The following is a 27,726-nucleotide window of genomic DNA, read 5'->3' as shown; positions in this document are numbered from 1 at the left end:
GTTTCATATCCCTTTAAAATTTTACAATGTAATAGTAGGACTTTTTTGTTTAATTATAAAGAAGCAACTTGGACTTCGGATTTGTATTGCAATTGTGAAAAACTGGTTATAATAACCCATTGCTTAAAGGGACAGTATACACCCATTTTTATTTAACTGCATGTAATAGATGCTATTATAAAGAATAAAATGGACAGATATAAAAATCATGTATAAAACCTTTTTAAAAACTTACTTAGAAGCTCCTAATTTAGCACTGTTGATGAGTTGAGTTTAGTCTGGAACACCCACTGAAATAGATATGAATAGACCCTTTATACAAACAAAAGCAATGTGACGTCTGTATACATCTAGAACTTTGTTAGGAGTCTGAAAATCTGCACAATGTTATTAAAAAAAAAATAAGCAAAACTATATATAATTTTACAACAACCCCAGATGGGAGAAATATATCTATATCTCTCTATATCTATATCTCTCTATATCTATATCTCTCTATATCTCTCTATATCTATATCTCTCTATATCTATATCTCTCTATATCTATATCTCTCTATATCTATATCTCTCTATATCTATATCTCTCTATATCTATATCTCTCTATATCTATATCTCTCTATATCTATATCTCTCTATATCTATATCTCTCTATATCTATATCTCTCTATATCTATATCTCTCTATATCTATATCTCTCTATATCTATATCTCTCTATATCTATATCTCTCTATATCTATATCTCTCTATATCTATATCTCTCTATATCTATATCTCTCTATATCTATATCTCTCTATATCTATATCTCTCTATATCTATATCTATATCTCTCTATATCTATATCTCTCTATATCTATATCTATATCTCTCTATATCTATATCTATATCTCTCTATATCTATATCTCTCTATATCTATATCTATATCTCTCTATATCTATATCTATATCTCTCTATATCTATTTCTTCTGTTATGTGCGATCAGTCCACGGGTCATCATTACTTCTGGGATATAACTCCTCCCCAACAGGAAATGCAAGAGGATTCACCCAGCAGAGCTGATATAGCTCCTCCCCTCTACGTCAGTCCCAGTCATTCTCTTGCACCCAACGACTAGATAGGATGTGTGAGAGGACTATGGTGATTATACTTAGTTTTTATGACTTCAATCAAAAGTTTGTTATTTTACAATAGCACCGGAGCGTGTTATTACTTCTCTGGCAGAGTTTGAAGAAGAATCTACCAGAGTTTTCTACTATGATTTTAACCGGAGTAGTTAAGATCATATTGCTGTTCTCGGCCATCTGAGGGAGGTAAAGACTTCAGATCAGGGGACAGCGGGCAGATGAATCTGCATTGAGGTATGTAGCAGTTTTTATTTTCTGAATGGAATTGATGAAAAAATCCTGCTATACCGTTATAATGACATGTATGTATACACTTCAGTATTCTGGGAATGGTTTTTCACCGGAACTACTCTGTTAAAGGTCACTAATCCTTTTAATAAATATGTCATGTTAAACGTTTTTGCTGGAATGTAGAATCGTTTACATTGCTGAGGTACTGAGTAAATAAATGTTTGGGCATTATTTTCCACTTGGCAATTGTCTGCTTTAAATTGTGACAGTTTCGTTTCTCCTCACTGCTGTGTGTGAGAGGGAGGGGCCGTTTTTGGCGCTCTTTTGCTACGCATCAAAATATTCCAGTCAGCTACTATTATATTTCCTGCATGATCCGGTTCACTGACAGATCTCAGGGGTCTTCAAACTTCTTTGAAGGGAGGTACATTCTCTCAGCAGAGCTGTGAGAATTTTTATTGACTGTGAATATAAACGTTACTCTATAATTTTTTATGTCAAATTTAGTTATTTACTAATGGGAACAAACCTTTGTTAAAAGTTGTGTTATTTTAAACCTGATGCTTTAACTGTTTTTCAGTTCATTATCTCAACTGTCATTTAATCGTTTAAGTACCTCTTTGAGGCACAGTACGTTTTTTGCTAAAAAAGATTATAACCAGGTTGCAAGTTATTGCTAGTGTGTTAAACATGTCTGACTCAGAGGAAAATATCTGTGTCATTTGTTCCTATGCCAAGGTGGAGCCCAATAGAAATTTATGTACTAACTGTATTGATGCTACTTTAAATAAAAGTCAATCTGTACAATGTGAACAAATTTCACCAAACTGCGAGGGGAGAGTTATGCCGACTAACTCGCCTCACGTGGCAGTACCTGCATCTCCCGCCCGGGAGGTGCGTGATATTATGGCGCCTAATACATCTGGGCGGCCATTACAGATAACATTACATGATATGGCTACTGTTATGACTGAAGTTTTGTCTAAATTACCAGAACTAAGAGGCAAGCGTGATCACTCTGGGGTGAGAACAGAGTGCGCTGACAATACTAGGGCCATGTCTGATACTGCGTCACAGCTTGCAGAGCATGAGGACGGAGAGCTTCATTCTGTGGGTGACGGTTCTGATCCAAACAGATTGGATTCAGATATTTCAAATTTTAAATTTAAATTGGAGAACCTCCGTGCATTACTAGGGGAGGTCTTAGCAGCTCTCAATGATTGTAACACCATTGCAATACCAGAGAAACTGTGTAGGTTGGATAAATACTTTGCGGTACCGGCGAGTACTGACGTTTTTCCTATACCTAAGAGATTAACTGAAATTGTTACTAAGGAGTGGGATAGACCCGGTGTGCCGTTCTCACCCCCTCCAATATTTAGAAAGATGTTTCCAATAGACGCCACTACTCGGGACTTATGGCAAACGGTCCCTAAGGTGGAGGGAGCAGTTTCTACTTTAGCTAAGCGTACCACTATCCCGGTAGAGGATAGCTGTGCTTTTTCAGATCCAATGGATAAAAAATTAGAGGGTTACCTTAAGAAAATGTTTGTTCAACAAGGTCTTATATTACAACCCCTTGCATGTATCGCGCCGATTACGGCTGCGGCAGCATTTTGGATTGAGTCTCTGGAAGAGAACCTTAGTTCATCTACGCTAGATGATATTATGGACAGGCTTAGAGTCCTTAAACTAGCCAATTCATTCATTTCGGAGGCCGTAGTACATTTAACCAAACTTACGGCTAAGAACTCTGGATTCGCCATACAGGCACGTAGGGCGCTGTGGCTAAAATCCTGGTCAGCTGATGTTACTTCTAAGTCCAAATTACTTAATATACCTTTCAAGGGGCAGTCTTTATTTGGGCCCGGGTTGAAAGAAATTATCGCTGACATTACAGGAGGTAAGGGCCACGCCCTACCTCAAGACAAAGCCAAAGCTAAGGCTAGACAGTCTAATTTTCGTCCCTTTCGGAATTTCAAAACTGGAGCAGCGTCAACCTCCACTGCACCAAAACAGGAAGGAGCTGTTGCTCGTTACAGACAAGGCTGGAAACCTAACCAGTCCTGGAATAAGGGCAAACAGGCCAGGAAACCTGCTGCTGCCCCAAAGACAGCATGAACCGAGAGCCCCCGATCCGGGACCGGATCTAGTGGGGGGCAGACTTTCTCTCTTCGCTCAAGCCTGGGCAAGACATGTTCAGGATCCCTGGGCGCTGGAGATCATATCTCAGGGATACCTTCTAGACTTCAAATTATCTCCCCCAAAAGGGAGATTTCATCTGTCAAGGTTGTCAACAAACCAGATAAAGAAAGAAGCGTTTCTACGCTGTGTACAAGATCTGTTATTAATGGGAGTGATCCATCCAGTTCCGCGGTCGGAACAAGGACAAGGGTTCTACTCAAACCTGTTTGTGGTTCCCAAAAAAGAGGGAACTTTCAGGCCAATCTTAGATTTAAAGATTCTAAACAAATTCCTAAGAGTTCCATCGTTCAAAATGGAAACTATTCGGACAATCTTACCTATGATCCAAAAGGGTCAGTACATGACCACAGTGGATTTAAAAGATGCTTACCTTCACATACCGATTCACAAAGATCATCAACGGTATCTACGGTTTGCCTTCCTAGACAGGCACTACCAGTTTGTAGCTCTTCCATTCGGATTGGCTACGGCCCCAAGAATCTTCACAAAGGTTCTGGGTGCCCTTCTGGCGGTTCTAAGACCGCGAGGGATTTCGGTAGCTCCGTACCTAGACGACATTCTAATACAGGCTTCAAGCTTCCAAACTGCCAAGTCTCATACAGAGTTAGTTCTGGCATTTCTAAGGTCGCATGGATGGAAAGTGAACGAAAAGAAAAGTTCTCTTTTTCCTCTCACAAGAGTTCCATTCTTGGGGACTCTTATAGATTCTGTAGAAATGAAGATTTACCTGACAGAAGACAGGTTAACAAGGCTTCAGGATGCATGCCGTGTCCTTCATTCCATTCAACACCCGTCAGTGGCTCAATGCATGGAGGTGATCGGCTTAATGGTAGCGGCAATGGACATAGTACCTTTTGCACGCCTACACCTCAGACCGCTGCAATTGTGCATGCTAAGTCAGTGGAATGGGGATTACTCAGATTTGTCCCCTACCCTGAATCTGAATCAAGAGACCAGAAATTCTCTTCTATGGTGGCTTTATCGGCCACACCTGTCCAGGGGGATGCCATTCAGCAGGCCAGACTGGACAATTGTAACAACAGACGCCAGCCTACTAGGTTGGGGCGCTGTCTGGAATTCTCTGAAGGCTCAGGGATTATGGAATCAGGAGGAGAGTCTCCTTCCAATAAACATTCTGGAATTGAGAGCAGTTCTCAATGCCCTTCTGGCTTGGCCCCAATTAACAACTCAGGGGTTCATCAGGTTTCAGTCGGACAATATCACGACTGTAGCTTACATCAACCATCAGGGAGGGACAAGAAGCTCCCTAGCAATGATGGAAGTATCAAAGATAATTCGCTGGGCAGAGTTTCACTCTTGCCACCTGTCAGCAATCCACATCCCGGGAGTGGAGAACTGGGAGGCGGATTTCTTGAGTCGCCAGACTTTTCATCCGGGAGAGTGGGAACTTCATCCGGAGATTTTTGCCCAAATACTTCGACGTTGGGGCAAACCAGAGATAGATCTCATGGCGTCTCGCCAGAACGCCAAACTTCCTCACTACGGGTCCAGATCCAGGGATCCGGGAGCGGTTCTGATAGATGCTTTGACAGCACCTTGGAACTTCGGGATGGCTTATGTGTTTCCACCCTTCCCGCTGCTTCCTCGATTGATTGCGAAAATCAAACAAGAGAGAGCATCTGTGATTCTAATAGCGCCTGCATGGCCACGCAGGACTTGGTATGCAGATCTAGTGGACATGTCATCCTGTCCACCTTGGTCTCTACCTCTAAGACAGGACCTTCTGATACAGGGTCCATTCAAACATCAAAATCTAACTTCTCTGAAACTGACTGCTTGGAAATTGAACGCTTGATTTTATCAAAGCGTGGTTTTTCTGAGTCGGTTATTGATACCCTGATCCAGGCTAGGAAGCCTGTTACCAGAAAGATTTACCATAAAATATGGCGCAAATACCTATACTGGTGCGAATCCAAACGTTACTCCTGGAGTAAGGTTAGGATCCCTAGGATATTGTCTTTTCTACAAGAAGGTTTAGAAAAGGGTTTATCGGCTAGTTCATTAAAGGGACAGATTTCAGCTCTGTCCATCTTGTTACACAGGCGTCTGTCAGAAAATCCAGACGTCCAGGCTTTTTGTCAAGCTTTAGCTAGGATCAAGCCTGTGTTTAAAGCCGTTGCTCCGCCATGGAGTTTAAACTTAGTTCTTAACGTTTTACAAGGTGTTCCATTTGAACCCCTTCATTCCATTGATATAAAATTTTTATCTTGGAAAGTTCTGTTTTTAATGGCTATTTCCTCGGCTCGAAGAGTCTCTGAGTTATCAGCATTACATTGTGATTCTCCTTATCTGATTTTTCACACAGATAAGGTAGTTCTGCGTACTAAACCTGGGTTCTTACCTAAGGTAGTTACTAACAGGAATATCAATCAAGAGATTGTTGTTCCATCCTTGTGTCCAAATCCTTCTTCAAAGAAGGAACGTCTTCTACACAATCTGGATGTAGTTCGTGCCCTCAAGTTCTACTTGCAGGCAACTAAAAATTTTCGCCAAACTTCTTCCCTGTTTGTCGTTTATTCTGGACAGAGGAGAGGTCAAAAAGCTTCTGCTACCTCTCTCTCTTTTTGGCTTCGTAGCATAATACGTTTAGCCTATGAGACTGCTGGACAGCAGCCTCCTGAAAGAATTACAGCTCATTCCACTAGAGCTGTGGCTTCCACTTGGGCCTTTAAGAATGAGGCCTCTGTTGAACAGATTTGCAAGGCTGCAACTTGGTCTTCGCTTCATACTTTTTCCAAATTTTACAAATTTGACACTTTTGCTTCTTCGGAGGCTATTTTTGGGAGAAAGGTTCTTCAGGCAGTGGTTCCTTCTGTATAATGAGCCTGCCTATCCCTCCCGTCATCCGTGTACTTTTGCTTTGGTATTGGTATCCCAGAAGTAATGATGACCCGTGGACTGATCGCACATAACAGAAGAAAACATAATTTATGCTTACCTGATAAATTCCTTTCTTCTGTTGTGCGATCAGTCCACGGCCCGCCCTGTTTTTTAAGGCAGGTAAATATCTTTTAAATTATACTCCAGTCACCACTTCACCCTTGGTTACTCCTTTCTCGTTGATTCTTGGTCGAATGACTGGGACTGACGTAGAGGGGAGGAGCTATATCAGCTCTGCTGGGTGAATCCTCTTGCATTTCCTGTTGGGAAGGAGTTATATCCCAGAAGTAATGATGACCCGTGGACTGATCGCACAACAGAAGAAAGGAATTTATCAGGTAAGCATAAATTATGTTATCTCTCTATATCTATATCTATATCTCTCTATATCTATATCTATATCTCTCTATATCTATATCTCTCTATATCTATATCTATATCTCTCTATATCTATATCTATATCTCTCTATATCTATATCTATCTATATCTATATCTATATCTCTCTATATCTATATCTATATCTCTCTATATCTATATCTCTCTATATCTATATCTATATCTCTCTATATCTATATCTATATCTCTCTATATCTATATCTATATCTCTCTATATCTATATCTATATCTCTCTATATCTATATCTATATCTCTCTATATCTATATCTATATCTCTCTATATCTATATCTATATCTCTCTATATCTATATCTATATCTCTCTATATCTATATCTATATCTCTCTATATCTATATCTATATCTCTCTATATCTATATCTATATCTCTCTAATCATCTACAAAACATTTATGCAAAGAAAAATTTAATCTAAATTTTTATTTAATCGTGTGCTTGTACTGGGGCCAAGTAACTTATTGGTGTGTGTATTATAAATGCATCAATACTTTAACAAAACTAACAGTGATTTTCTCTACAGGTTCTGTGCATGTCCAGATAAATCACACGACTGTACATGTGTGTTGCAACAAGTAGCTTATAGTTCACACATTGTTAACAGAAGGAAGAACAGATGATTCCTATATGTCCAGTTGTTTCCTTCACCTATGGTAAGTCGTTTTTATTAAATAAATATGTGTATGTATAGATAGATATAGATATATATAATAGATATTTCAGACAAAATGAAGGGTACAAAAGAGCATATCTGCAGATTCCATAACAGAAGTAATCTGGCATTGAGTAAATTCTAAGTAAACTAGATATGTCATTTTCACAATCGGATATATATATATATATATATATATATATATATATATATATATATATATATATATATATATATATATATATATATATATATATATATATATATATATATATATATATATATCTATATATACACAATTTTTTTTTTTTTTTTTTTTTTTTTTACTGAGCCAATGTTATTGAAATTGTAGACTGCAAAACTCTTCTCAGACCACTCATTTAACCCCTTCACTGCCAGGAATTTCAGCGAAAAACTTTTTTTTTTTGCTTTCACTCTATTTAAGCAGAAATAGAGCTTTTTTTTTATTTACTTATGAAAACTATATATATTTATATTTTAGACAAGCCAAGGTATTGATCTAGACCCATTTTGGTACATTTGATGCCACCATTTGGCCGCTAGATAGAATCATATAGAAACAAATTGCTAACATTGTCATAAACTTTGCGTTTCTCACTTAAATATGAAATCCCATTTGTTTAGAAATAGCAGACATGCATGGCTTTGCCATTGCTTTTTGGCAATTAGAATGGCGCTCATTGCAGCTGTGTGCCTTACTTCTTGGCAGTAACAGCGTCAATCAGTTATCTTGTAAGGTACATTTTTTATACAGAGCATCAATCCCTACCTGATACCTCCCAAATAGCTCTCTTTCCCCCCCCCCCCCCATTGGTCACCACGATCTTAGGTACTGGCAGGACAGTCTGCCAGTACACAGAACTTCGCTATTGTGTTTTCCTTTCCTTTTTTTCCTTTTAAGGACATTGTTAAAGAAGACCTCAGGACTATATATCCTATATTTGTATATATACGATGGGGCTATGACTTAAATCCTACATCCGTATGGCAGAAGGGGTTAATGTGTTTTTTTTTTTTTTTTTTTAATTGTTTTTGTGTTTTTTTGTTCCTGATTTTATTATTGAAACATTTTTTTTTTACGTTTCATTCTTCTCTTTTAGTGCCCAGCCGGCTTGGTGAAGAAGCCAAAATGGCTACTGGCAACTACTTTGGTTTTACCCATGGTGGTGCAGCCCAGTATAGGTAAGGTTACTTTCAATTTCTTATGAAGGTTAAGATCATCTTCTGTAATGCCAGTATAATTTGCAAACAAGATCACTAGCCCAGCGTGTTGTTGCTGAAGCAAGGGGAACATGTTTGCTAAAGTAACAGTGGCTATAGAAGGGCAGCCTAAGAAAAATTAATTTTCAGGCTAAAGCTTCTATACCAGCACATAGTTCAGTTTGTTTATATGCAGCGTCTGTTACAATTAATGTTAGCACCATAAAAATACATAGTAAAGACATCAATAATTTTGAGTTAATTTCAGAAGGACTTTGTGCCAAATTTATATTTAGAATAGGCTTTATGTTTTCTAGAATTCAAGCCCCGGTGCATGTGCAAGGCTCCAGTATGCTGGCAGGCAGCATGCAATGTAGGATTGTATTTTAAACTCGTCAACCAATAACAGTGCAGGAAAAGAAAATGCAAACACACGCAAATAATTCTACATGAATAAAGTCACACACTCTGGATATTTTGACACTGAATTAAATATGTATATGACTCTTATTGCTAAAACATCCTAAAAGTGCAGATTTATTATTTACTAGTTTTATTACAGCACTCAGGTAGATGTCACCTTGGCTGCCAGTATCCAGTCTTGTTTTTGTTTGTATATGTATATTTAGACATTGGACACTTTTGAAACGTAGTAAAATAAGCTTTGGAATCTACCACGATTATTTTTTCTACTTTTCCTGTAATTAAACTGCAAATTGTGTGTGTTCTGATTTTCCCATTGAGACGCCTGTTGCTATTTCATGCTGAGGCCAGTTATAAATGAGCTGATATTGACAGTTTACTCAAAAATGGTCACCTCTTTAAATTATTCCCAATGATCCACTTTACCTGCTAGACTGTATTCAATTGTTTACAAGTAGCTCCTTTACTCCTAGTTTAGCTTTAGCCTGTGGTATCCCCACCTATACTGAAAGTTTCAATATTGGAGTCTAGGTTATTGATAAGCTATTTAAGCACAGCCAGAAGAAGAAATTATACTCCCAGTGGTGCAGGATAGTTGAGTAATAAAATCATAATTTTCCAGTGTTCTCTCTAAGTATTGAGCTTTGGTTTTCCAGGCAAATATAAGATAAGGTGGCATGTGTGTGTACACAGAGTGGTAACATGAGATTTGCTATTACCTGTTAAGTTCAATCAATTGTAGTAGGCTGTGGTTTAAAAGCACAAAACCAGCTACTTCATATACACAAATCTGAAAATGCAATTTCTCAAATATTTTATACTCTGCAGCTTGTATAACAAGTCATTGAAAATACATAAATGGATAAACAATTTTACACTGTACTGTCCCTTTAAGTGGCTTTATTTCTCCCTGTTTGCTCTTAGCAGAACAGATTAGATAAGGGTAATTTGTCACAACATAGTTTCTTCAACATTTAAACAATGAATATAATTTTTTTTAACTATATATACTGTTCTTAGGGTAATTTTTATTTTCAATATATCATTTATATCTACCATTTATTTAATGGTTAATGTCCCTTTAAGCACTTTTAAACAACTCCTTTTTTTTTTTAAATTTATTTAGGAAAAGTTTAATTTCCCCTTAATGTTGCGAACAAGAGACCTAAATGTTTGATCACTTCAACTTTTCCAGTTAACATGTAATTTCATGGAAAATTCATTGCTTTAACTAACATTAGTTTTAAAGATATGTACATTATTTCACTTGTAAAGCTGGGAATATGTGCTGTTTGTGTATTATTAGATACATGTTAACTATAATCTATTTTTTTTTTTTTTTTTTTTTTTTTTTCCCCTAGCCAACAGCCGGCATCTGGTGTAGCCTATTCACATCCTACAACGGTAGCAAGTTACACAGTACATCAGGCTCCGGTTGCTGCTCACACTGTTACTGCAGCCTATGCCCCAGCAGCAGCCACCGTTGCTGTTGCTCGGCCTGCGCCTGTCGCAGTGGCAGCTACTGCAGCTGCCTATGGGGGATACCCAACAGCTCACACAGCAACAGATTATGGCTACACACAAAGGCAACAGGAAGCTCCACCTCCACCACCCCCTGTCACAACACAGAATTACCAGGTCAGTGAAAAATGCAGTTTCAGAAAGTTGTATAATCAATGTGAATAAGGTTGCTTAGCGCACATACTAGAAAGTTAATATAAAAGTCGCTAGAAAATAGATGTTTTATATAATTTTTGTTTATAAACCTAAAAAAACCCACCCAAACACAATATTGACAAATTGAACAGCGCACAGCAGTTTTACCTTTTTTCTTATGTATTTTAAATAGCATTATGGTATTTCTCTTTTAAACTAAACATCTTAGCCGTTTGCTCTCCTTTTTCATATATATAGGATTCCTATTCTTATGTCAGATCCACTGCACCTGCTGTAGCATATGACAGCAAACAATATTACCAGCAGCCAACAGCAACAGCTGCTGCAGTGGCACAACCTCAACCTTCTGTGGCTGAATCCTATTACCAGACAGGTATGTTATATAACAAATTTTAATAGCTTGTGCCCATATTACCGATTAAGCTAGGGAATATGACCTTTCTATAAACATGATTTGTAAGGGATATAAACTTTATTTCAAGGAATAATTTTTTCATGAACTATTTTGTAATATTTAAAAGAAACAAAAAAAAAATTTACGTTAATACTGAAGCAATCAATTTTATCTTTTTTTTTTTTTTTCCCTGCCAATTGTCTAACCCATTTTGGTAGTTCCACTGCTCGTTTTTGTGTTACATTAAATTATTTTCTTTCTAATGACACAGTGAGTCCACGGAATCATCTTAAAGGGACAGTATACACTCATTTTCATATAACTGCATGTAATAGACACTACTATAAAGAATAATATGCACAGATACTGATATAAAAATCCAGTATAAAATGGTTTAAAAACATACTTAGAAGCTTTCAGTTTAGCTCTGTTAAAAAGGCAGTTGGAAAGCCCACTGCAAGTTGGAAATAAGACACTCCCCCCTCCCCCTTCTTTTGCATATGAAAAGACCCTTTACACAAACAGGAGCAAGCTGGAGAAGGTAGCTGACAGTATTCAAATAAAACTTTGGGGCTTGGTTAGGAGTCTGAAAATCAGAGCAATGTTCTTTAAAAATAAGCAAAACTAAACATTTAAAAAATAAAAAAAACTTTATGGGCTTTATAAATAGATCATCTACAAAACATTTATGCAAAGAAAAAATGAGTGTATAATGGCCCTTTAATTACTGTTGGGAATACCACTCCTGGCCAGCAGGAGGAGGCAATGAGCACCACAGCAGAGCTGTTAAAGGGACCCTAAACACCTTCTGTTTACATGTAATTATGATGTATTTTTACAAACTGTTTATAGATTTGAATTGTATTAGTTTTTTTTACTTTGCTATCTAAGTTCTTTGCAAATATTTTTCTTTTTCAATTTTACACCTGAATGCGGTGGTTGTATGTTCTCTCCTCATATTGGCGATAACGTGATGCGCGTGCCCGAGGTGTCTAATAACCATGCGTGCTTTTATGACTGCAGCCATGAAACTCAGATGCTGCTAATGGTCTGGGCACTATTCCGGATGTGGCTTACTGTGAGTGCGCACACATGCAAACGTCTCACTATCCAGCATACACGCAGCAGTAGCCGCGATCGTAAGCATGTCTCAGGCAAAAGAGAGCTGACGGCTAACTGCTCGATAGCGAGCTTCATAGTGATTGAATGTGATCTATGTCAGATGAGCGGATGTAGTAAAATATATATATATATATATATATATATATATATATATATATATATATATATATATATATATATATACACACATTACTACATCCGCTCATCTGACATAGATCACATTCAATCACTATGAAGCTCGCTATCGAGCAGTTAGCTGTCAGCTCTCTTTTGCCTGAGACATGCTTACGATCGCTGCTACTGCTGAGTGTATGCTGGATAGTGCGACGTTTGCATGCGTGCGCACTCACAGTAAGCCACATCCGGAATAGTGCCCAGACCATTAGCAGCATCTGCACGGCTGATTAAAAAAAATGGGGAAACGGAGGAGTTTAAAATTAATTATTAGAAGATAGGCTTATATATGAAAAAAATAGCATTGTGGTTTGGTTTAAAACATTATAACCTACACTAAAAGCATTAAAACTTAAGTGACTAGAAGTTCAGTGTTTAAGGTCCCTAAGTATCACTTCCCTTCCCATAAACCCCAGTCATTCTCTCTAGTGCAAGGAGGAGGTGAAGTAATTAGGTGCCCTGATTAAGATTCTTCTATCAAGACTTTATTTTGAAGTCTGGGCAAGATTGCTTGGATCTTCCATCACAATTGGGTCTAGCTGTACTCAACGTTAGTCTCTTCAGCAAGGCTGTGGTAGGAAAATGCAGTGAAGCACACTTTACAAGTTCTTAACTGCTTTAAAGCTAACATGTTGCTGCCCTGGTATGGAAAGCCTGAATAGGTTTACTGTCTTTCTTTTTACACAGGTCTCTGTGAAGAGCGGCATCCTCTCATACTTTGTGAGTCATCTGACTGCCGGACGGCTAGAATGCAGGCAAGTGCCTTTTGTTCTTCTGGGGCTAGAAGGCGGGCACTAAAGGGGTTAAGACCCTCTGCTTTTTAATGGGACAAAATCCTTTATGGATGGTTGAGGCAGTTGGCAGGCACTTTATTGCATGTGTTGGAGACTTAAGGGTTTAACCTCCTTCATAGCAAGGAAGGGGTTAACTGTCTCGGGGCTCAGATCAAATATCTCTATATTTGGGAGATTATTTATTATGTACAGGATTAAAATTTGTGGCATTAACATTGTTGCCATGTAAGCTTAGCAGCCCCGTTTAGTGCATTCGTGTTTAAGACTGGAATGTTTGTAGAGCGAGAATGGCGCCCTTCTAAGATGCTGCGTACATGTGTTTGTATCTTTTATTTACTGAGCACACATTTGTATCCTCCTTCCCCGCTCTTAGAAATGCTTAACAGAGCGGTAAGGAGTGGAAACTGCTCGACTTTGCCAGTGTAGATCGTCTGGGAAGTGATAATTAAGAAACTTCTCTGGAAAGGAACCCCTTCTAATTGAGCAGTCGGAATGAGGGAGTTGAATCCAGCTTCCATTCCGTGCCGATTTTGGCCACGCCTCCTTCAAATTATCGGAGCGGCGCCATGTTTTTAGAGGCGTCTGTATTAATTTTTCCCTGCCTTGTTTCTCCGACATGGGAGTTATTAATTAGTTCCGTATCCTAGATTAAGGCTCTGTCGGATATTGTGTATATATCGCACTGTTAAATATAGCCATAGGGGTTGTTCGTTTTGCCTTGGCAGCATTGAGAATTGTTGCTAGAGATATACAAGATATATTTATATGCTAATGTCTCTATTTTATCAAATAAAGGTTCTTGTTGAGAGGACAGCTCTCTCCTTTTATATTCAAGAGCCTAATTTCTTATGCAGGGATTTATTTGCTGATCATTGCTCTATTGATAAGATAAAGTTCTTGCTGGATGAGAAACTCCTCCCCCCCCCCCCCCTGTTTATTCTCTGTGTTTTTATGTCTTTCTGTTCATATATATATATTATTTTGAAATGTAGAATAATATAGATGTTAATATAGATTTATTTTATATACTTTTAAATTTATTTAAAATAGAATAGCTTTAGTCTGTTCTAGATATGTCTGTACCTCTTTGTCAGTTAAGCTTGAGGTATACATTAATCTGAGCCTTATGTCTCCTAGGGTGATGCTGTTCAGGCAATGCCACAGCTCTCTCCTTTAAGTCCCAAGCCTTTTTGGTGTCACATGCAGTGCCCCTCGGTTCCTCAGTCTCCAGGAGGAGTATGTTTGCTTACAGATTTTGCATTTTCTGCAATATCTGCGGCTTTGTCTGTGTTTTTTTTTTTTTTTTTCTTAACTTTATGAAATATGCAAGAGGATATGTTATATTTCGGAAAGGTTTATGTTCCTCTTTCTTCTTCGCAGATGGATCTCTCTTCTTGAGGAGATTCGCCGGTTGTTTTTCTGAGGGTGAAATCTCAGAATTGGACAGTGTAATTCCTTCACCCGATACTGAAGTTTTATCCTTCAGATGTATGCTTCTTCACCTTGTGTAATTTTATACAGGGTTTTGGCTACTTGGACGACATTGATAAAAAAAAATAAAAAAAAATTCTCTGTTCCTTCTATGAGGACGTGTTCTTGACGTGCCTTGGATATTTCACAGGAATAGGAGAAGCTAGGGATATCTTTCTCCCTGTCTCTCATCCTTAAAGGGATTTTCCTGTCTTTAACTCCAGTATAATGCACAGTGCCCTGTGTAGAAGAGTTTTTCTACTATGGCTCAGAGATCCACGATCCTATGAAATGTAGTTAGTTCACTTTTGAATTCATGGATTTGAGGTTGGAGGTTTTGTTGTTCATTTAGAGCATTGTCTTAGTAGACTTGCTTTGTTAGCCGCGGACAATGTAGCTGACTTTTTGGTCGGCTGAGAAGCGTTTCGGTATCTTAGTGGTACGGTCTAGGATTTATAGTTCTGCAGTGGCAGTTTCAAATTATATGTTCCTCCAAACCCTAGCTTCTGGTTTTTCCTTTAAGTATGAGACCTTGTTTGGACTTGGTCTGGCAGATTTATTGTCTGACTTTTTGGGAGAAAATGGGTTTTTCTATCTCACGACAAGAGAATGAGTCTAAAGGACAGTTTTCCTTTTTCTTCTCTTATGCAGAGTCAGTCAGATCTTCTTGTGTCCATTTTAAAGTTTTCCTCTCTAAGACAGATTTCTCCAGTATCTGCAATCCAGGTAAACTGGGTTCGGACATTCCTCTCTGGGAGTGATAGTTTCTATTTCAGTCTGAGAACGGGACTGACCTTCAAATTAGTACCCTTTTCCTTTGTTTCAGGAGGGTCTATTCATATCTAATTTAGACCTGGAGGGGGTGTTCTTATAATTTCCATGGTTCCGGATCTTTTCAAGTTTCTCAGTCTTGTCAATCTAGGATGTGGGTGCTCTTCTGGACAATATGAGTTAGGCATCATCCTTCTTCGAGTAAGATCTCTTCAGGAGGTCGGGTCCAATCTGCTTTTTCATGGATGGCAGATGAATTTGGAGAAGTTTTCATCTACAAGGTTGAATTTGTTGGCTTAATAGATTCTCTATCTAGGAGAAGATTTCTGACATAAGTCAGATATCGAGGATTTATTCCCTTTTTCCTCTCTTTCTGCCCAGCTATCAGCGAATAGCTTAGCCATTTTTTCAGTGACTCAAATTTAGAGAGCTTGTGGTCAGCTAAAGCTCTTGGTTCTTTAAAAAAAAAAGTCCCTCTCGTATAGCTTAGTGGTTAGCACACCTAGCTGGGAAATCAAAGTTAGAGAGTTCGAATCCTCCCACAGGATGTTGTGTTGTGGCTTATTCGGTCATCAATCACTTTGGTAATCCATGGAATGGAGAGGATAAATATAGAATATTCCATGGTGGCTTCTCAGGAATATCTGTCTCGGGGGACATGTCTCTAGAGACATTCCTGGGGGATGTGACCACGGAAGCTAACGATCTGGACTGGGAAAATGTCTGGGGCTTGTTTTCGGCGTAGATGTGTCTGCTCTCCTACTTAACATTTTGGAGTTGAGTGTTTTACAATTCTCTGATAGTCTTGCCTCAGTTGTCCTTAGCTTGAATCCAGTCAGACAATACCTCTCCAATGGTTTACATCAGCTACCAGGGAGGAACTCTGAGTTCCTTAGCCATGTTGGAAGTGAATTGGATTGTAAAGTAGGCGAAAGCTCTCAATTGTTGTCCTTTTGTCATCCACTTTCCGGAGTGGACAACTGGATAGCATCATGGGGAGTGGAAACTCTCCAGAGGTGTCCTCCAACTTAACCCTCAAATGGGGGTGTTGGAGTTGGTTCTGACGTCTCGGCAGATTGCCAAGTGGCAGAGGTATGGTGTGTGAGATCCTCTGGTCACTTTGATGGATGCTCTGACGGTTCCTCTGTGTTCAGGCTGACATGCCTGTTCCTCCAGTTGTTAGTCTTCCACAAGTCATTGCTTGTATTAATCAGGAGAGAGCGTTGGTGATCTATTAGTCCCTGCGTGCCCTTTGCAAGACCTGTTATGCAGACCTAGAGGAGATGTCATCTCTTCCACCTTGAAATCTGCCTCTGAGTTGTGACCTTTTGTTCAGGGTCCTTTTTTATCTCATTAAAATTTTGTTTCTCTGAAGCGGTCTATTTAGACATGAACGCTTAGTCCTCTAAGCGTGTTTTTTTTCTGAGTTGGTTACTGAGACCATGGTTCAGGCTTACTCAGTGTTGGAACTCTGTTTTGCTGTGTGGTTGGCCCCTTCTCTTCTTTCTTTCTTTTTTTTTTCTTTTTTTTTTTTTTGCAGATGAGTCAGTTCTTTGTTCTAAATTGGGTTCCTTCCTGAAGTGGTTTCGGACAGAAAATGTTCTCTTCGTCATAGTTCTTCTTTTCGGAAGAACGTTTGTTATACAAAGGGAGATGTGGTGTAGTGGTTTTCTCTGCATGTCCTGTCCAAGTTTTTAAATTTGGATTTTTTGCCTCGGCTGAGGTTCTTTTGGGAGAAAGGTTCTTCAAGCAGTGGTGCTTTCTGTTTAGGTTACCTGTCTTGTCCCTCCCTTATCTGTGTTCTCTAGCTTGGAAATTGATTCCCAACAGTAATTAAGATGATTCCAAGAAAACCAAATTTATGCTTACCTGATTTATTTATTTCTTGACACGGTGAGTCCACGGCCCTCCCTGTTTTTTTAGACAGTGCATTTGTTATGTTAACCTCAGGCACCTCTGCACCTGGTGTTATTCCTTTCTCTCCTTTTTACTTCGGTCGAATGACTGGGGTTTATGGGAAGTGATACTTAAAGGACCATTAAACCCAAAAATTTTCTTTCACGATTCAGATAGAGAATACAATTTTAAACACCATTCCAATTTACTTCTATTATCTAATTTGCTGCAATCTTTAGATATCCTTTGTTAAAGAAATAGCAATGCACATTGGTGAACCAATCACATGAGGCATCTATGTGCAGCTACCAATCAGAAGCTACTGAGCCTATCTAGATATGCTTTTCAGGAAAGAATATCAAGAGAATGAAGCAAATTAGATAATTGAAGTAAATTAGAAAGTGGTTTAAAATGGTATTCTCTATATAAATCATGAAAGAAAAAAATTGGGTTTAATGTCCCTTTAACAGCTCTGCTGTAGTGCTCTTTGCCTCCTCCTGCTGGCCAGGAGTGGTATTCCCAACAGTAATTAAGATGATTCCGTGGACTCGCCATTTCAAGAAAGAAAGAAATTTATCAGGTAAGCATACATTTTTTTTGTTTTTTTTAAATGTCTTATGTCCCTTTTAGACTTTGTGTACATATCTATTAATAGTATGGAGGTGATGTCTTATGGTTAATAAATTGCTTTCATCCTTGCAAAATTTTTTTTTTGTGTGTGTGTGCTTAATGACTAATCATAAAGCTTACATTTTCATTTTTTTTGGGAAGGGGTTTTTAGGTTAAAGTAAATGTAAGCTTTAATTAGTGCCCGGTTTTTAAAAATACTATTAAAAACAGGGGCACTTTTATTCATGAAACTTTACATTGCAGCGTTAAAAAAAAATAATAAAAAATACCCCTTTCTGCAGCAAAGTTAGATTAGCGATCCCCCGCCTGCAGCTCCTCTGTACTTATGTCAGCAATGACGAAACTAGCTTCATCCAATCATAGCGTGCACCCTAGAGTGTCCATCTCGTGAAGCCATGCCGTGATTGGAGAAATCCGGTTTTGTCATTGCTGTGCTAAGTACAGCATGAGAAGCAGGCGGGGGATCGCCGATCCGGCTTTGCTGCAGAAAAAGGTATTTTTAAAAAAAACGCAATGTTAAGTTTTATGAATGAAATTGCCCGTTTTTAGAGTATCGCTGCCTCGCGGCTTAAATAGTGTGCATTGTCCCGGAGCCTTAGAAGTAACAGCAAGCAGAGATGAGGGGTGAACGAGCACGTGGACCTGGCCCCTTTGGCTCCAGCGTGGGACCTGGTTCAGGTTTCAGACCTTTCGTTTCACACATCCCTTTTGATTTCCACGTGTGTGAAATGGCCTTCCCATGCGTAAAATCTGCCCCAGATGAGGCACCATTTAATGAAGCGCTTCTTAAAAGAAACCAAGATCGGGCTCCCACACCCGCTGAACAGGCTTCTATTCTGTCCCTTGTAACAAAAATAAACAATGTCATTGATATCCTAATTGTGGCTCCTGGAAACTTTGAGGTGCAAATTGAAGAAGTTCGTCAAGTTGGATTTTACAGGAAGGGGACTATGACCACAGGCCACAATGTAGCAGACCTTGTAGTCATCTTGAAGATTCAGCCCACTTTGGAAGCTGTTTCAGCTTTAGGAATTAAAGTTGTGGAAACTCTTAGCATTGTAAGAACTTCAGCAGTGCCTTGCGTTCTAACAAATGATACTGGTTTTGAGATCAGTTCTGCAGATGCCACAGTGAAAATTCTTATCACTACTGTTCCTCCAAACCTACGCAAACTGGACCTGGAACTGCACTTGGACTTTAAAGTTCTGCAGAGTGCCTTGGCAGCTATCAGACATGGCCATTGGTTTGAAGAAAACGCCTCACATTCAACAGTGAAGGTTTTGGTGCGATTGCTGAAGGATTTAAGGGGCAGGTTTGCTGGGTTTGAGCCTTTAACTCCGTGGATCTTGGACCTCTTGGCACATTATGCAGTTATGAATAACCCTTCTAGACAACCACTTGCACTGTATGTGGATTACAAGCGCTGTCTTCAAATACTTGCTGCCGGTCTCTTCCTCCCAGGTTCTGTTGACATTACAGATCCGTGTAAAAGTGGGAATTTCAGAGTTCACACAGTCATGACACTTGAGCAACATGATATGGTTTGTTATACAGCCCAGACACTGGTTCGAATTCCGTCACATGGCGGATATAGGAAGATTCTTGGTTTTGACTAAGATGCTAGTGCTCTTGCCACTGAAATGTCCACATGGGAGGGAGTTATAGTGACCCCTTCAGAGAAGGCCTTTGAGAGACCACCAGAGAAAAAGGAAGGGGAAGATGAGGATCAACAAGAAATAGCTGAATGTGCTGAGGAAGAAGAAAACATGGAAACACGAGTAACCTATTTTTAAAAAGGTTGTTAATTCGTATCTCTGCAAGGAAGAAGGTCTGTTTGATGGACCAAACCCACCATTATTTCTGATGTCTGCTTGTGTTGCGATTTTGTTTTTATATACTGTAGCTAAACTTTTCTAGCTGAAAATAAATTTGTATTTCCCCGTTCCCTAAGTTTATTTTATTCACAATTGCCTGTTAACTTTGAGAAAATTTAAGATTAAACAGTGACAGATGTTTAAAAAAAAAAAAAAAAATATGCCCTTTTTTTTTAATAGTATTTTTAAAATCCGGACACTGATTCAAATTCACTTTAAATGAATAAAGTAGTTATACATAGTAAATTCAGTGATGAAATAAAAATGTGCAAATTATGATGCATTATTAATGGTATAGCATGGATTCCAGTCTACCTACTAACTAAATGTGCGCGCTTTCATAGTGTGTGTATGTGTGTGTAAAATAAATAAATAAAAAATATATATAGTGTGTATTTCCAGTAATTTTTGTTGTAGGTGTGTGCACTCTCACTATCTGTCATCAACCGCCAGGGTGCTCTATGGGTATTTCAATAGTATTCAAATAGGATAAGCACTCACTGGACTTCAGCCGTCGGTGTAATAAACAATTTTATTGGTGACGTTTCGGGACAATAAAAGTCAGAGGAAGGGACTGTTTTATTGTCCCGAAACTTCACCAATAAAATTGTTTATTACATAGACGGCTGTGAGTGCTTATCCTATTTGAATACTATGTGTATGTGTGTATATATATATATATATATATATATATATATATATATATATATGTGTGTATATATATATATGTGTATATATATATGTATATGTATATATATATATATATATATATATGTATATGTGTATATATATATATATGTATATGTGTGTGTGTGTGTGTGTTCTGTTTCTAATGGCAGTAAGCAAATTCATTCATTACCTATGGGAAATACTTCACCTGGACACCAGGAGGAGGCAGGCACACCCCATACAGAGGATAACATTTTCCTCCCCCTACCACCCCAGTAGTTCTATGCCTCGTTTTATGGAGGTAGGCAGAGAGAGGTGCTCTGCTCTCAATGGATTGTTTCCTTCAAGAGAGACAGCAGGGGAGTTGTTGAAAGCCATGTAATACTCCTTAGTAGAGTTTTGGTGTGTCCTCGCTACTGGAAGTCGCAGGGAAGTTCCTTTGCCTCTTTCAGCTTAACCATGCTTTTCTCCCTTTTCAGGTAAACGTGGTTAGGAACACTGATTTCCTTTTGTGTTTCAGGATTCTCCAGGCAGAAGAGGGAGAAGTACTGAATGTAATATCTAATGGCTTGTTGCCTAATGGAGACAAACCTTCCTTACTTAGATTTCCAACAGTCTAGGAGGGTCTTTTGTCACAGACTAAGGGACAGGACAGTAAGAGGTTAAATAAGACTCCTTTATTATGGCAATTCTGGGACTTGATGATAGGGGTTGGTTTTAGAGGGGCACGTCAGAACTATAGACTTAGAATCGCTCTGCAGCCAGCTGATGTCGGACTCAGGGGGTTTGTCGGCTTCACGCTACAAAAGGCTCACGCAAACGCTTGAATTCCCACAAGAGGAACTTTATGCCTAGACTCCTTCAGATTGTGTTTAATAACACTGATATAGGCTCTTTAATAGAGCGCTCTTCCTAACACACGGCCTGTGGCGGTGGGCATGTCGAACTGTTCCTGCCCCAGGCAGTTTTGGGCGGCATTTCTGCATCAGTCGGTGCGCAACAGCTTCTGAGTGGAGCGGCGGCACAGGAGTCTCGGCCTGATATGGAGGCTGTAAGGTACCTCAAACAGAGCATCTACCTGCTCTAGTTTGTTAATGGCAAAACATTTGGGGAGAAAACCTGAGACTCACGGTATTGTTAATACATTTATTGTGTGCACCATCAGGGTTATATCCTGTAGCATTTTCTTATTCAGAATGGATGATTCTATGCTAGAACCTGGTCAGGAGGCAATCAGTTCTACTACTTTGTTTAATGTAAATAAATGTATGCTACGCAAGTCTCATACAGTGTGCCCCCGCCCCCTGTATGCTCAGATATGCCAGTTCTACAGGTGCGAACGATGACCCCTACTCCTGCACATGCAGTTCTGTGACATTGCACAGGGGTTAGAACTTTTCCACATAATTTTGCAGCCCAGTTACAATCTGTGGTTTCTGCTGCCCTGAGTGGTATGCCAATTGCTGTAAAAATGAAGAGGAAGGTTAAGCACTGTTCCTCTGAGTCTAGAACCAGTAGTTCTGTGGGAGCTGCAGTAGTCATAGACAACCTTATGATGTTGACAACTCCTTGGCTAGCTCTGAATAAGAGCTTTCATCCTCTGACTCCTCTAGAGAATCTGAAAGGAAATATAAGGATATTACATTTAGATTTAAAATTGAGCATTTAAGATACTAAGAGGTTTTAAGTACATTAGGTGTACCTGAGTCTTAACCCTCAGAGGATAAACAGGTACATAAATTAGACATGATGTTTTAAGCCGAAGTTGAAAACTCCTGAAGTGTTCCCAGTAAAGTCATTGGTGGCAGACGACATAACCAAGGAGTGAGAAAAACCTAGTGTAATAGCCATTTTGAAATATGGAATACCGTGTCTTATGTAAACAGGGCCATTTCCACCCTGGCTAAACTACTATCCCTCTGGATGATAACACATCTTTTAAGGACCCTAAGGATAGACAGCTAGAGGGTTATCTGGGAAGAGGTCTTTTGGTGTGATACTTTATCTGATCTGATTTCTGTAGAATCTTCATTGGATGGTATTCAGGTCCTAAAAACAGCCAATTTCATCTTTGTTGCCATTATTCAAATCATCTGCCTCAATGCCAAGACCTGGTTTCGCTGTGCTAGCCACTAGGGCTCTCTGGCTAAAGTCTTAGTCAGCGGACATGGTTTCCAAGTGTAGGTTACTGTCTTTGAACCTTTAATGGGAAATCCTTATTTGGGCCGGGTCTGGTCTGGATTTTATTACTGCTACTGTCACTGGCAGTAAGGCTGCTATTCTACCTCAGGATAAGAAATCTAGAGCTGAGAGACATCTATAAGATGTTTTTCGGTTCTTTTGTCAGAACAATACACAGAGGAGCACTTTAACAAACACGTCTGAGACACCCAGTAGTACCTGGAAGCTGAACCTGGTGTGGAACAAGAACAAGCCGCCCAAAAAATCAACACCAGACAAGTCGGCATGAAGGGTCTGACCCAGGCTCAAGTAGGGGGCAGATTATCTATTTCAGGAAGTTTGCGCCATATCTCAGGGATACAAAATAGGTTTCTGATCTCGTCCTCCAATTGGCAGGTTCCTCCTTTCAAATATCTCAGGGAAGCAGGAAAAAGGAACAGCTATCCTAAGATGTGTAGATGATCTGGTATGTATGGGTGTTGTTGTCCCCATACCTCAGGCAGAAGGGGGGGGGGAGGATTCTATTCAAACCTATTCATCGATCACAAAAAAGAGGGGAACCTTTTGTCTCATCTTAGACCTGAACTGCCTTTTCAAATTCTTAAGGGTACCTTCCTTCAATATAGAGACCATCAGGTCCATTGTTCCTCTCTCTTACAGGAGGGGTCAATTCATGACCTAAAGGATGCATATCTTCACATTTTCAGTACCTACATTTTTGCTTTCCTGGACAAGCTTTACCAGTTCATAGCTCTTTCCTTTTAGTCTATCTATGGCTACCAGGTTCTTGGATTGCTGTGGCGCCATGCCTGGACGACATCTTGGTTCAGGTGCCTTTTTTTACATCTTAGCGACAACTTACACAGAGAAGTTACTCTTGTATCTTAAGGCGCATGGCTGGAAATTAAATCTGGAAAAGAGTTCCCTCACTCCCAACACGAGTAAATTTCCTTTGGATCATCATAGATTCTGTCTGCATGTTTATCTCACAGATCAGTGCAGGGAAAAGCTTCAAAATCTAGATTCTCTGAGACTGACTGCATATAGATTGAATGCATAGTTTTGTCCCAGATAGTGTTCTCTGAGGCAATGATTGTTAATCTGGTTCATGCACGTAAACCGGTTACCAGGCGTATTTACCCTAAGGTATGGTGGGCTTATCTGTCTTGGTGTGCAGAACGCAGATTTCCTTGGCACAAAGGGAAGACTCTGCATTCTTCAGTTTCTGCAGGATGGTTTAGAGAAGGGCCTGACAGCTAGTTCTCTTAAAGGTCAGATTTCTGCTCTTTCTGTGTTGCTGCATGAGGTTGGCAAGTTTGCCTGATGTTCAGTCGTTTGTTCAAACTATTGCTAGAATTATACCTGTTTTCAAACCTATTTGGAGCCTTAATCTTGTTCTTAGAGTTCTTCAGCAGGCTCCGTTTGAGCCTATGCATTCTATTAATATTAAGTTACTTACTTGGAAAATTTTGCTATTTCCTCTGCTCATAGTGTATCAGAAGTGCCCTTCAGTGTGACCCGTCTTATCTGGTGTTCCATTCGGATAAGGCTGTACTTTGGACAAAGGTTGTCTCAACTCACAACATCAATCAAGAAATTTGTTGTTCCGTCTTTGTCCAAATCCTAATTCTTCTAAGGAGAGGCTATTACATAATCTGGATGTTGTTACAGCTTTAAAGTTCTAGTAAGGGTTTTAGTCAATCACCTTACTTGTTTATCCTGTATTCTGGTAAGTGCAAGGGACTGAAAGCCACAGCTGTGTCCCTGTCTTTCTGGCTCAGAAGTTTGATTCGCATGGCCTATATAGAAGCGGGTCAGCAGCCTCCATCAAGAATTACGGCACATTCTACTTGTGCTGTGTCTTCTTCCTGGGCATTCAAGAAAAAGACTTCAGTTGAGCAGATATGTAAGACGGCTACTTGGTCTCTATTGCATACTTTCACAAAATTTTACAGATTTGATGTTTTTGCCTCAACAGAGGCCTCTTTTGGGAGAAAGGTTCTTCTAGCGGTGGTGCCTAGTTCTTAGGACTGCATTCCTTTCCCTCCCTAAAATAGTTTGCGTGGACTCCACAGGTTGCCTGATCAATTGTTTTCTTTCTTGGCAGTGAGAGTCCGACTTGCCCTGAAATAATTTAGTGGCGGCAGTCTTATGGCACCTCTCTATATGTTTTAATCTCTACTTTTCCTTATCCTCGGCTTGAACTACTTGGAAGTGGGAGGGATAGTTAATGCTCTGTTTGGGGTGTCTTTGCCTCCTCCTGGTGGCCAGGTGAAGTTTTTCCCATAGGTAATGAATTTGTGGACTTTCACTGCCAAGAAAGAAATTAAGTTCATCAGATAAGCATGAATTAAATTTCTTTAAAGGGACAGTATACACTCATTTTCATATAACTGCATGTAATAGACACTACTATAAAGAATAAGATGCACAGATACTGATATAAAAATCCAGTATAAAACTGTTTAAAAACTTACTTAGAAGCTGTCAGTTTGGCTCTGTTGAAAAGGTAGTTGGAAAGTCCACTGCAAGTGGCAAATAAGACACTCCCCCCTCCCCCTTCTTTTGCATATGAAAAGACCCTTTACACAAACAGGAGCAAGCTGGAGTAGGTATCTGACGGTATTCACATAAAGCTTTGGGGCTTGGTTAGGAGTCTGAAAATCAGAGCAATGTTATTTAAAAATAAGCAAAACTATACATTTATTTAAAAAAAAAAAAAAAACTTTATGGGCTATATAAATAGATCATCTATAAAACATTTATGCAACGAAAAAATGAGTGTATAATGTCCCTTTAATGTCAAGTACCTCTTTCCACAAAGGTCAGTCTATCACATTTGTAGGATGTTCTGTGTGAGAGGTTGCACCTGTAGCTTGCTCTTTGCCTACGGGAAGAGACTAGAGCATTAGTGCTCAAGAGCAAAGTGATTTGTTTGTTGTCCAGAAAAAAAAGTGACTGCGGTGCTTCAGTTTTTACTCTCAAGCAATGAGCAAACTATGAGTACACACACAGAGTGACGTGGTCACTAGCAAGCTCTGGCTATGTCATGCCAGCCCTACAACAAAGCTCAAGGAGGTATCTGATACTTAAAAATATGCAAAATGAAAGCCTTGTACAAAGGAATACTGTTTCGCTTTTTTTTTTTCCTATCTTGGGCACATACAGAACATCCATCTGTATGCTGCATTCTCCCACATTGACAGCTTGCTCCTGCTCTGAGAACCAGCAGTTATGCATATTGCGTTGGCGGCTGACAGTTTGTGTTCTCGTTGAATTTGACTCCTTTATGGACAATTTCTTGACGTGTAAATGTATCTATCTGTCTCTTAGAGCTTCAGAATTCCAAATTGTACTGAAAACTTTTATTTGCAAGCCAGATCACTTGCTCTGCATCCAGTTGCAGAAGTGAGGGGAACATGTTTGCTAAATTATAAGTGGTTGAAATATAGACGCCTTAGAAACAATATTTATTTGGTTACTGTTTCTACCCTACATAAAATGTTTGTGTACAGTTGATGCTCCGTCATGTGCACACCATAAGTTATTGCTGAAACAGTGATAGCTTTAACTAGAAACATTTTTGGATTATGCCTTTGTTTTGCATAGATGTTTTTGATCAAATCTGAAATAGGCTGATTTGCATTTCAGTTTTTAATGTAATGCTCCTTTTTACAGTTGCAACATTTTAAAAATGTGAATGCTGGGCTGAAAGTGAACTTTATTTCTCTCTCTCTGTTATATGTTGAGGTCATTGTGGAAATGAAATGCTTCATGCACTTGTACCTACCTGTTGCTGACATTATGATATTTCATTTTAATATGTGGTTGTCCTTGATCTTTATAGAGCAAATTAAGTTTTGTGTTTTTTGTTGTTAACCAGTAACCCAAATGATCTAACTAAATTAAGTTATTTTCTGCTACACATTTTTTTTTCCTCCTGTGTACCAGCTCCTTTCGCCTTGTCTCTTCCAGTTGCCCCCAAGGCTGGCTACAGCCAGGGTGCTGCACAATATACTCAAGCTCAACAAACTAGGCAGGTGACTGCCATCAAGCCTGCAAACCCTAGTCCAGCTACTACAACCTTCTCTATCTATCCTGTATCTTCCACTGTGCAGCCTGTACCAGCTGCAGCGACTGTGGTACCGTCATACACACAAAGTGCTACTTATAGTACAACTGCTGTTACCTATTCTGGTAAGTGCTTTTTCTCATTTGCGATCTTTGTAAAGTTTATGTTTAGTGTGTTGTTTTTTTTTTTTTTTTGTAAGCTTTTGATAATCTCCGGTCCTTGGTTTTGTACAGCTAGAGCTGTATTGCATTTGAACGTTTTTAAAATATCTTGATTTGATGTTTAAGTGTGTTTTCAGTCTTGATGGTTTAAGCTAACTTTGTGTGTGGCATATTTATCTCTTAGGTGCCTCATACTCTGGATATGAAGCAGCAGTTTATTCCGCAGCATCTTCATACTATCAACAGCAGCAGCAGCAACAGAAACAGGCGGCAGCAGCTGCGGCTGCTGCAGCTACAGCCGCCTGGACTGGGACCAACTTCACAAAGAAAACACAATTTCCTAGCAAACAACTAAAACCTAAACAACCCCCCAAACCTCCTCAGATCCACTATTGTGATGTCTGTAAGATCAGCTGTGCTGGGCCACAGGTAAAAACGTATGAAATTGAGACCAGTTTTGTCATGGATTATTAATCAGTAAATGCATGACATTTTGACACCTTTTACACTTTGTTTTTCAGTTACTGGCTGATTAATACATTTAAAATTTGCAGTTTGTTTTGCTAAGACTTTAAGGGATATTCACTTTTTTATGACCGGGCTAATTTGTCTACGTCGGAACAATGTTCTGATATAAACAAATTGAAATCACACGATCATCAATGCGATTGCG

The 27,726-nt window shown here is 39.2% G+C and overlaps 1 protein-coding gene, 2 non-coding genes and 1 pseudogene across 5 annotated transcripts in view; all 4 read left to right on the top strand.

The window, feature by feature from the left end:
- Positions 1 to 27,726, top strand: part of ZFR (zinc finger RNA binding protein) — a 136,765-nt gene that overhangs the window by 12,077 nt on the left and 96,962 nt on the right. For 2 of the 3 annotated variants that reach the window (XM_053701176.1, XM_053701175.1), the window contains exons 2-7: positions 7,396 to 7,525; positions 8,646 to 8,727; positions 10,530 to 10,806; positions 11,083 to 11,218; positions 26,772 to 27,017; positions 27,238 to 27,482. In XM_053701176.1, coding sequence (XP_053557151.1) covers positions 7,489 to 7,525; positions 8,646 to 8,727; positions 10,530 to 10,806; positions 11,083 to 11,218; positions 26,772 to 27,017; positions 27,238 to 27,482 — 1,023 coding nt within the window. In that variant the 5' untranslated portion in view covers positions 7,396 to 7,488. The remainder of the gene's footprint in view (positions 1 to 7,395; positions 7,526 to 8,645; positions 8,728 to 10,529; positions 10,807 to 11,082; positions 11,219 to 26,771; positions 27,018 to 27,237; positions 27,483 to 27,726) is intronic. The other variant, XM_053701178.1, reaches the window with a different exon arrangement.
- Positions 8,788 to 8,921, top strand: LOC128650673 (small nucleolar RNA SNORA66). The gene has a single exon (XR_008400937.1). It is a non-coding gene; the product is annotated as a small nucleolar RNA SNORA66 (small nucleolar RNA).
- LOC128648480 (interleukin enhancer-binding factor 2 homolog) lies at positions 18,591 to 20,130 on the top strand (annotated as a pseudogene).
- On the top strand, positions 26,190 to 26,320 carry LOC128650675 (small nucleolar RNA SNORA66). Its single transcript, XR_008400939.1, has one exon. It is a non-coding gene; the product is annotated as a small nucleolar RNA SNORA66 (small nucleolar RNA).

This window comes from Bombina bombina, chromosome 2 (genome assembly GCF_027579735.1).
Source record: "Bombina bombina isolate aBomBom1 chromosome 2, aBomBom1.pri, whole genome shotgun sequence".
NCBI lineage: Eukaryota > Metazoa > Chordata > Amphibia > Anura > Bombinatoridae > Bombina > Bombina bombina.
This window is presented reverse-complemented; position numbering and strand designations above follow the sequence as displayed.